The following is a 12,120-nucleotide window of genomic DNA, read 5'->3' as shown; positions in this document are numbered from 1 at the left end:
TTATTTTTCATTATTTATTTGATTTAATAAGAAATCTTGCAAAATTATACATCTTTTTTACAAAATAAATCATGTTGTCGTATTTGTCCCATTAAGTACACGGCGACGCTAGCTGTCAATCATTAATACTTAATCAATGTGACTACCATAGAACTGAAACAGCAACCTTTTCGCAAAGAAACAGAAATGGACCATTATTATGCTTGATTTTCGAATCTTGGTAAAAAAATTCTTAGATTCATACATGTACCAGTCAAGTGAGAAGAAAAAAAAAACAAAGGAAAAAAGATGTTGACAGACTTTGCTATAATAATTTATCTTGGCACGCATTTAAAGGCTGGTGAACGCAGGACTAAAATTATGTCTACATCCTCTTTTCACAGTGATTCACGACGAGGAAGATTACACTTCCTTGTATTTTCTCCATTGAATTGTATCTTACATTCCAGAGATAAAAGTTGAGCGGAACAGTTAAAGATGATCATTTGTACACTAATATAGGAGAGAACACGTGTAGATGGTGACGGAACCAAACATAACTGTTGTTATGATTAAACAATTAAAGAAAAAAAAACTATTTAAAGAATTGTTAAGAGATATCACAACCATTCGGTTCGATTCCTGAATTTCTAAAGAAAGCCATACTATCAAGAATGTCGCTATGGAATGTCTTCTGGGGGACGATGATGATGATGATGATGATGATGATGATGATGATGGTAGTCGTGATGATGATTTTAAAATGTAAGAAAAAAGAAAGTAAAAAAAATGAAAGATTATGCTTTAAAGCGTTAAAATCCACCTTCTCTTGTACAGTGTTTGTCACTCTGGAATGTTCTCTGGGATGATGATTTTATTAAGATATGTTAAGCATTTTATCATGGCGCATAGCTTCATTTAGTTAAATTATATAAAAATATATGTCCTAATTATAGTGATCTCCAATGAGTGTTTGATTCCGTTTGATAAAAAATATAATCACTTAATAAAATCATCAACATTTACAGGTAAAATAATCCAATTACAATTCGTATTAAAAAAATAGGTAAAATATATAAAGTATGTCATGTACTCAGAACCTCCGTAAGGGGCAATTAGTAAAACAATCACATGGAAATCTGGGAATGATTTTTATAATGAAAGTTGCTGACTTATATAACTATGATACAATGTACAATGTATTTTATTTTCGAAATTTCTGTTCTGTGACAAAACTTTAATTCAATTATTCACAATACAAAGCTATTGTGAATACATATTTTAATCAACCGAGACTTTGTGAAGAAGCATTCATCGCGACAAGACCTTGTGAACAGTTCTGTACTGTGACAAGACATTTTTGAATAATCTCTTTCAATTAAAAATGCCAGGTGAATAATTTCTTATCGTAACTAGCTTGTGAAAAACCCCTCAACTTTTACAAGACAGCAAGACATTGTCAATAATTCGCCATTGTAATAATTACTCACATGAATCAATACTTAATCAAGGAAGAATGGAAATTATCATATAACCAATCAGAAAACAATATTTTTGACGAATTAATTGTCAAGAATACATTACAAAATTCTGAACTGATTGGCTGTAAGCAGTTTCACTTCGAAAGATATTTTCTGCTTTGCTAAAATCAAAATCATTATTATGCAAAGACATTTTAATGATCACCTGTTTAAGAATCCATCTCTAAAATCGAATTATAAAACAAACACAATACTCCATGAATGTATCATTTTGATCTATCGGAGTCACTTCCCTTCGTTTCTGTCGGTAAAGCTTGACAGATGATCGCGGACGAGAATGATGTAAGTATATACACTGTTGACGTTTTAAACAAGTTAATTATTATCTAACTTTATAAAATTAAATCTATGTCTACCTGCATGCTCATTAGTTTTATTAATCATTAATTATAAACAACCAAAAAGAAGCAGTAATTCAAGCATGTGTTCAATCTTAGCACCTTAATATGAGAAAATTAAAATGTATCATCCATTCAAAAAAAATTGACAAAGTCCTTTTTATCGTCAATCGTTCCACACTATATTTTTTTTATTTTTTTTTTAACCCCATCACCACATTATCCTTCCTTTTTCTTCGAAATACTACATTTAAAAATTACTGCATTACGCACGTACATGTATTTTTGTTTCCGTGGAATTCAGTATATTCCTTATTAATTAGATACTTATTGGAAACGGATTAATAATGGTTATTTCAAACTTGATTCTATTCTTTTGTGCTAATAAATGTGGAATGACATAAAGTGTATGCTAATGAGATTTTGATCATAAAGGCGTAATTGATTACTTATTAGTTATTGGTACTGTTGTGAAATTTAAGTTTGGTCATTTTCTGGAGATGTATTCCATATCACACATAGCATGCGACTTTTTAAACCATTTTGAAATTTGAAAATAAACCGAAACACAAACCAAGAAAGGTTGTATGTTGGAACTCCAGAATTACTTATAATTTTAATTCAAAAATGTCCCTTCTTGTTAGAGATAATACCTTGATTTGTGAGAGTGATGTCACTTAAATGAAAGAGATATTACCTAGATTTGTGATGTCCCTTTTCTAGTACTATTTCAGTGCATAAATTTCCCTAGTCAAATTTACCAATCAAAAGACAGTGGAACTCTTCTGGGTTGATGCATTTCATACCAAGATGCATGCATCCTTAAATAAGCCTATTTATTCTTGTTAGATAATAGCACTTTACATATATCTGCGTTGCTTATCATACAAAAAGCAATTATTTTTAATTCCATGATAAAATATTCCGCATTAATAAATATTGTTACAAAAAGCTGTTTGAGAAAAAGCTCTTAACATACAAGTGTATGTCTCTATTCATACATACAAATTACATTGTTTTTTAATGTTGATTTCCTTTCCTGAAAGCATAAGCAAGGTTTTATTTTCTATATTTGAAAATAAAAAAATCACATCGTATATCACTTTCGTTTTATGTATTACAATTGCATGATTTTCCGAAGATTAACTCTTGATTACAAATGATTTTGTCGCAATATAAATGCAGAGATAACAATTTAAAAAAAAAATGAATTACATAGCAATTCGAAAGGGAACTCCTGATGTACAATGACACATTTAACAACTGCACAAAACAATGTACAACATATCAAACAGATAGTTCACGTGTCTTTGCTTGCTGTCTCCCGCCACGCTAACCCACCTACATTCGTCCACACTAGCTAGGGGGAGACTACCCATCATCGTCCACGGTGTAAGGTGTAGGTTCATTAATTTGGAATAAATTTCTGTTGCTACCTGCAAAGAAATTTGATCAGTTTCAAAAACCTGGTCTTTCCTAGATTATATTTTTCGATTATTGAAAACGATTTTCATTTTAGCATCCCATGGGCAACAAGGGTAGCTCACTAAAATACATTATGATATTGGTGATATTACAGACGTTTTCACGAATTTAAACACTTCTCAAACCATTTGTAGACATTTTAAATAACATTGGTTTATTATTTTGAAACAGTTAAGTACAGATACAAACTGGAACAATTTAACATATTAATTCTCAAGAAAAGGCAGATTTAACAGCGCTAGTCTCGAAATATTTTATCTTTGGTTTATTTTAATTATTTAGTTTTGCATGCTTGCCAATGATGAGAGTATACAACGTTTGAATTTAAAATGACAGAGATCAGATATGTTAACCAATGAGAGCCATGATAGATCAGATAGCATGCATGTTAACCAATGAGAGCCGAGATAAGTGAAGGCAGCATGTTAGCCAATGAAAAACAAGATTAGAGCAGCATAGTGTTAGGCAATGCAATGACAGTAAGCAAAGGAAGCAAGTGAAGCTGGCTGTACAGTTATGGATACCAGTTAGAATGAAGCGAATGACTGATGCGAGTGATTGACAATGACATGAACGGTATCTTTTTCATGGATATTAAAACAATTGTCTATGTATACAGTCTTTTCTATGTTAATAAATCTATAATACATTTGTCAACAGTGTTTCAACTAAATAAAGTGTGTTTACGATAGCAGACAAACAAATTATCGTCACCATCTTTCAACATGTTTAGACCTAATTCAGAAGATATCATATCTTCTTATCAAATTGCCTTGAGTCTCTTCTTGTCCATATGGCTCCGATATATCATTGCAAGAGTACAATACCTCAAAACTTTGAAAATCATCAGAATAATAAGAAAACTGACAATATTATTTCTGATAATTTTTTTATTAAGATATGTTTTTATCATGACACATGTTCATATCTGAGGTAAAAATCAATCCAAAATATAGAATAATTTTCTTCCTTTCTACCCAAATCTAGGTACATAATGTGCATTCGGCGTACATAAAACGTGCATACATATATGTACAGTGTACAGACAATGTCATACAATGTACATACACACAACATAAAACTGTTAAGACGTCGACAATGTCATACAGTGTACATAATGTCAAACATTGTACATACGATGTCATACAGTGTAATACAATATCATACAGTATGCATACAATGTTATACAGTGTACAAAAGATGTCATTACAGTGTACATAAGATGTCATACAATGTACATAGCATGTCATACAATGTACATATGATGTAAAAGTGTACACACATTGTGCATACAGTGAACAATATGCATATATAGTGCATTAAACACTCTATATAATTGTGTACAATACACTGTACATGTTTTACACAAAATGTGCATGTACAGTATACACAGTTCTTATAAACAGTGTTCATGTATAGTACTGTACATGTCCGATACATATCCTTGTATGTACTAATCCAAGCTTACACAAAATGACTGGTGAATGAATCTATTTACAACTGAAGTATAAAACTATATACATACATATATAAGATTCCAGTAGATCTGACAAGGGATTCTTGGAGAAATATACATTGTTCTGTGGTATACTTAAATCACTGCTTCTTATAGCTATAGCCTCATTCAATTGTTAATTTTCAAAAGTTAAAAAAATGACCCTGGAAAGTCTTTGTTTTTCTTTTGAAAATTAATCTAAAGGGACTCAATGGTTATGTTTTTCAGTCCCTTTTCTAGTTATATGAGTGTGAGAATAAAAATACCATCCCTAAGTGTGATCATGAGGAACCTGTAAATAAAACTATGAAAATGCACCAGTGTTCTACTCCTAAATAACCATATTTAGGTAATAAGACAATTGCCATGTATAATTTATACATAGATCTAAATGAAAGGAAAGTATGCACTATTTATACGTAAATTGTACATGTGTAAATTAAAGAAAACTGCAGAGAATGAGGGTAAAGAGAGTGCATGAACAGGAAATTAAGGGAAAACATGCTTGGTCATACTACAAGTGAGAGATGTTGTGTTAACGGTATTGCGTAAGTTAATTAGCTGTTGACAAAAACATGGAAATGGAAAAAACACTAAGTGTGATCTAGATAAGCTACATCTGAAAAGGGAAGTTCCAAAATGCAAACACATGTACTCAAATTCAATGCAAGTGTGAAACAATTTCTACCACACTCTTGCCAAAACCAGCTCCCCATTCCAAAGCAATGCCAAACACTAACCAAAACCTCTACTGGCCATCCCCTACCAATTCTATAACAGATTGTTTAAAAATATAGCAATCCACCCCTTTATCATGATCATGACACAGAGAATACAAATATGATCACATAATATATATAAATAGTACTAGAATATACAATATCATGTGATTGTATTTGTATTCTCTGTGTCTTGATAAAGGGGCGGATTGCCTCGAAAATTTGACATATTTCATGTCCACACTTAGGATTACTTCTTTGCTCCATACATATACATACCACGGTATACATATACAATGTATATAAATATCCTGTGTTTATATATGTACTACACAATAATTCAATGATTTACACAGATTATTTACTAAACCACTTTACTATGTGATGATATCTTAGATAATAAAGTCATTATAGCTAAAACAAACCTTACATTATATTTATTCTATATGTTTACTAATTTACTAATGGCAAGGGTATGGTCCAATTAAAGAGACATAATCCAGTCTTGTTTATATGTTTTTCTTTGAATATTATATTTTATCTACCATTTTATATCTGTCTAGACCTGTTAATTTACAATATATCTATTTACCAAGTACCAATTACTTTTTATTTTTATAAGTATTAATGTTAACTTCAAATCAGGCAGTTGAAATATTTATCTCATCATTGAAGTTCCTTTCTGAAAGTACCAGTATATTAGGGCATCCATATATGACCTCTAATTCAATTTCAGGAGTCAAATTCAAATCATTATTTCTTGGAAATCTGATCATGAAGGGACCAAATATATATCAAATAGACAAGTCCCTTAAACCGAAGAGTCAATTATCATTTAAGGGAGTCAAAAACATACTCCCAAGGCCAGTCAAGGGTCTACTGGAAGGCCAGCATATTATATTTAAATCTGTACAATTCTTTTTAAATTTTGGGATCTACAGCCCCACGAAATTAGTTCAAACTTTCCTGTCACGGCGGATTTATATAGGACATGGATATAAAAATATCAATAAATTGTAAATGTTGATATTAAGAGTTAAAGCTTTGTTACTTGGTACATTTTATGTGCGTATATAGTTATATATATATATATATATAGGGATACAGTTTTATTACAGTCTATTTACATACAAACATAGTTATTGAGTTACGGTTATACTCGATTACACAATGATATTCATCATTTTATTTCATATTCATTAATAGCGGAAACATTTTTACTGGAAAATACTACATAATTTGTAACACCTGAACTTTTTACTATGAAATAGATTTGCACCAAAATGGTTCACCATGTAAGGGTAAATCAGAAACGGATTTTCATATAAGGTACCAAAACACAAATTTGAAATAAAACATTTTTTTTAAAGATCTTTTCTGATGATTTTATGGCACTTTTTGTTATGTACAAAATTAGGAAGTATAACAGCAAAACTTCCAATATCATTACTGGTCAAGGGTTTTATGTACATATCTAGAAAAAGCACTTAATTAAGACTGTAGATACTCTCGTAAATTGTTAAATACTTTCACAAAAGTACAATGTTAAAGTTTAAGAAATTCGTTCAAAATACATTTGTTATACATGTACTTTCACATTGAATTTATTTCTAGACTTTAAGCTTGGTACATATCTGTTTTAGAGTCTATTTTCAAAATGCATGTATTTTTCTGTGCAATTAAGATAATTCCATATTTAAGTATTTCAGAGTTTTTCTATAAAAACAACTTGGACTCGGTTCCTTCAAGGTTCCTTAACTTAAGGAAATTGTTAAGCTTTCATTTTCACAGGAAAATATGATCAGAGCCAAGGAAAACAATTTTAGTTACAAGAACTTCCCTTAAAAATCTGTAATGTTTCAAATGTCATATGAAAAACTTAAAGTTAGGAAGTTAGATTGTTTATCTACTTGTAAAGTAAGTTTCCTGTAATAAACAAAAATGCTGTATGTCCTTAAAAAACAATCTATAATTTCATACAGGTCCAGTCTTCAGGACCAGTGATTCTGTTGTTGTTTTATAAACATAATTTAAGACTTATGTCTGTTATAAGTTGATGTCAAGAAAGAAAAGATAAAATTGAAGTAATCACTTCAAATTTGGGCAGGTAAGTACAGGAAGGAAGAAACAGTTTTTATGTTTTGAACACTCCATATACTCTAAAATATTTTTATATTGGCTGAATAATTGTTTCACATGAATTTTCTAACAATCATATTAATTCTTTTCACCCATTAATCTAAGTAAACTGTGGATTCCATTTTTTGAACTGATCAGTTTTCAGTCTTTTCATTATGAAGATTTATTCCTTTCTACACTACAAGTTTTCTTGAATAAATTGTACACTTTTCTTTGTTTTATTTAAAACTACACATTTATTCAAGAAAATCTGAAAAGAATATCCAGTCCCATTTTCTCAAAACTAACAAAAAAAGAAGAAAAATACAATCTGCACACTGTAAACAATACAATTTAGCGGTATCTTATTTTCGTGCTCAAAGGATGCATTATACAAAATTATGGTTGAGCTCTTACCATATTCTAGTTTTATAATAACAAATATGAGTGGGCTGAATCACCACTGCATGTATCTGTTAAATTTGCTAAAATTTGAGAGCGCTAAATTTAGTAAGTTTACAGTATATACTGGCCTAGTCTTGATTTTCTGATATATGTGGAATCTCAAAGATCAACACATTTTATAAGAATTTTGTTTAACTAAAATCAATAATGGATATTTTGTTAATCTAATTCAATGAGATTGTTTCATTGTATTTTTTTGTTTTGTTTTTTTGAGAAAATGGTTCAGAAAATGATTAAATATTGATTTCTCCGGGATTTGTTTTTGTATACCCGATATTGGCAAAACCATGGTGTTTCCCAGGGATTGGGCTGGAACCCAAATCAGGAATCTCCCTTAGCATGTGATAGCGGGTGTCATGGAACTCTTGACAGGTACAGCATGCCTGGATCCACATCAAGACGGTGCCTACGATGGAAAACACGACTCCAATACACGCCACATAAGTCCCAAAGTTTAGGGAAATCTCAGGAATAACTTTCAGTACTTTGTAAAATCCAGCAAACCGGTTTGGAGTATAATCAGGAACTGGGAGTCCATGCCATTCTGCTTGGGTGTCCACCAGCACAGACATAAAAACCAGGATTATTGAGGCCACCATACATATTGCTGTAAAAACACAAAAAATAATATAATCAAACAAAAACAATACAATCAAACATTTTTATTTATGTACACTTATTTGTATAAAAAAATCTCAAAAGGTACCTGTCTGTGTACATGTGTAGTAGCTACATGACAAAATAACTAAGGTAAGGCTTTTTTGCAATGGCCTTTTTGAAGCCTATTTACTGGTATATAACAATCAAATTCTAAGCTAAGTGACAGTATCTGTCAAAGTGTTTTCATGTCGGTACAAGAACTTGCCTCGTCTGTCAATACATGTACACCTTATACAAGAACTTGCCTCGTCTGTCAATACACCTTATATACAAAATTTGCTGTATTGACAGATGAGGGGAGTGCCTGTGATATCAATATTTGTGTGTCGTATAGGGGCTCAACACCAATTCCTAAATCCATGTATTTTATATGTTATAACATATACATATTATACCTAATATGGACCATGTATTGTTGATTTGAATTAAGCCCCAGTGTTATAATCATTTCTCACATACCTGTACTTCACAGGGTGATCCCGACATAGTTGCTAGGGATCGATGGGATAATTCAATCTCATACAGGGCATCCAGTAGACCCCTGAGAGTATGTTAAAGGGACATGTCTACCTGACATATGTTTTGACCAATCAGATTTCTGTCAAATAATGATTTGACTTCTGAAACTGCTGAAAGTCAAGGGTCAACTGGATGCCCTGTCATACGGGTAATTAAGTGAAAGACAGCTGGCATGTGCTATAACGCCACTCACAATAGTATAATATCATTATTTTATGTAGCATTACCATGTCCCAAATTGATAGTAATCACCAATTTTGACATAGATCTTATGGAAACTTGATGATAGCGCACCATGAAAAGGTTTCACAACATGTACAGACCTTACAATTTCTTACAAGTATGTGAGAAAAATATTCAAATATTTTCCTGTATCGTGGATACATGTATATATCTCAACCCTGCTATGAGAGCTTCAATGGCCGGCTTCGGTAATCTATTAGTCCGAATCTACATGTATAATTCCTTACACCTCAAAAGCGTGTATATATACGTGTATAGGTACTACTGTCGCAGCAGTACCTATACACTTGTACTCTTAAAGGAAAATATTCTCGTCTTATATTCTTGTCAATCTAATTTCACTTTATTTTATAAATTCATCAAAATTCCATATATAGTTATACTTACTAAGAGGAGTGGTCGCCACCGCCAGGCAGAGCTCTCCTGTAGCTGAGGCGTATTTCCTACAGGCCAGGATAAAAGTTGTAGCACAGCACACAATCATTCCCAGAGATCCCAGCAGAAACAACAGCTGGGCCAGCTGTAGCATGGCTGTCAACACCAAATTCACATCATTGAAATTGGACCCAGGACATATAAAATTTACTATTAAATCTGTAAATCTCACTGATTACTTGTTAGTCCTTCAATCAAAAATCTGTCATTTATTTTTTTAATATCTTAAAGAGGCCTGCCCGCAGAGAGATCAGAAAAATTGACTAATAGAAAAAGATTTTTTACACATGACAGATTGTTGAAATTGTTGAGTTTTTCATTTTATTTTCCTTATAAAACGCTGAAAAGTGATATTAAAACCTCATTTTTTAAATATTATTTATCTAATCGCAACCCGCAATAAGTCCCCGCTATAAAGTGGAGTCTAACTTGATTGACACATCAAAGAAACAAGCACGTGCACAGTGCCGCACAGTGATAACTTCAAAGGCAGCGGCGATTTACAAAGAAGATTTGCCATTATATTCCATACATTTCCCTCTCAGGTTGAGTTTTAAAACGTCTTTTAAATACATATTCTGTAATTGTTTTCAAGAAATAAAGTCGGAAAGCCTCTAATTTTGTCACATAGAAACGTGTACTGAAGTTTATTTAGTGATCGGAAATGTGCCGTTCACCGGTCCGTCTGCGGGTAAGCCTCTTTAATATATATAATTATATTAATGTACATGCATTTTTTCAGGGGGGGGGGGGGGGGGGGGGGTATAATTTATTATTTGCATTAAGTATATAACTCTGTCATTATACTCCATGAACAATTATATATATATAATGACCTTAGAAAATCATAAAATATCTTTTTAATTGTTCACACCATGTCCTATATAATAATAATAAGTATAGCATCAAATCTAGTGCAATTGACCATGTGCAGTATATCTGATCATGATGATATGCAGCAATTAACCTCTACACTTTTTAGGCTATAGCATTACATTTAGTTTAATAGACTGCATTAATTAAAGTGCCTGTACATTTGTATTCACTGGACACAGCACTATGTCAAGGTCATTGAATTGAACAAATGGATTCTATATATTACTCTGCCAGCATCGATCTGTTGATCAAATCTTAAATTTATAATGTTAAAAGTTCTCTAACTCATATCTGCATTAATTATCATATCTGCGAATCAGTATAACTCTTTTACATATTCTTAGCAGCAATAATCAGACAATGCAAGAACCATATAAAAGAAACAAAAAATAACTGAGTGGCAGCTGGCTAGTGTCCAGTCTCAATGGAGAGGAACAAAAGGGTCCCTAAATTTATCCAACATCCATTTATATTTCAGAATTTTTGTTTGTGTCTTTACTTGTGATACAAATTTCTTTATAAGGGGTAAGGAATTAAATCGTCACATTGGTACGATATGGTGAAAACATAGTACAACTGGTAAATTTTGGTAGGACATGACTAATAATGTATGACCAATCGCAAAGCTCGATATAATATGAATACCATATAATATATATAAAAATGACAAATTAAATCAGTTTTCGGCTAATTCGGCTTTCATTCGTGCCACAAACTAAGTTGTAGTTGATGAACCCGGAGAAAAGAAACTTACGTGGAACTAGCCCATGGTTGTCTATTTTACCAAGCATCATCATGTTGATAAATCGTCCCTCGTCCATGAAGAACAGACCAGAGTTGATTTTCCTCGATACTGTTGCGCTGCTGTCGTCTGAATAAGTCAGGTCTACTCTCAGAACAAACCAAAAGGGAAGCAATGCCGACAGAATACACGCTAAACTACATAACAAGTACACTATTCCTGAAAGGGTCAAAAGTTTGGCCCGTAGTAGGTTACTCATGAAGTCCGCCATTTTTCAAATCGACAATAACACTTCCGTCTTTTACCTAAGGCTACAGGTATTTAGCACACCTGTGCTATTTCAAGCATCGATTTTGCTCCAGAAATTATTACTTTGGTACACAATACAATCCGAAAATCAGAGAGATGATTTTTGTGTATGTTATGATAACATGTTCAGTAATACTGTCGAAATTCCTGAAATTCTGCAGCGCTGACCGCCTTTCTATAACACCGCCATCTTTGT

At 32.0% G+C, this 12,120-nt stretch overlaps 1 protein-coding gene across 2 annotated transcripts; it reads right to left on the bottom strand.

Annotated features, from left to right (window-relative positions):
- Positions 1-12,120, bottom strand: LOC117317052. Of its 2 annotated transcripts, XM_033871837.1 has the most exons (4): positions 11,628-12,120; positions 9,950-10,093; positions 8,411-8,747; positions 1-3,294 (listed from the first exon to the last, which is right to left on the bottom strand). In XM_033871837.1, exons 1-4 carry the CDS (start codon positions 11,884-11,886, stop codon positions 3,291-3,293), a joined length of 744 nt encoding a protein of 247 aa, XP_033727728.1. In that variant the 5' UTR covers positions 11,887-12,120; the 3' UTR covers positions 1-3,290. The 2 variants fall into 2 exon arrangements, with proteins under 2 accessions (XP_033727728.1, XP_033727727.1); XM_033871836.1 differs by lacking the exon at positions 1-3,294 and having other exon boundaries at positions 4,216-8,747.

Source organism: Pecten maximus, chromosome 18, assembly GCF_902652985.1.
Source record: "Pecten maximus chromosome 18, xPecMax1.1, whole genome shotgun sequence".
Taxonomy (NCBI): Eukaryota; Metazoa; Mollusca; class Bivalvia; order Pectinida; family Pectinidae; genus Pecten; species Pecten maximus.
Note: the sequence above shows the minus strand (reverse complement) of the source record. Positions and strands in the feature narration are given on the sequence as shown.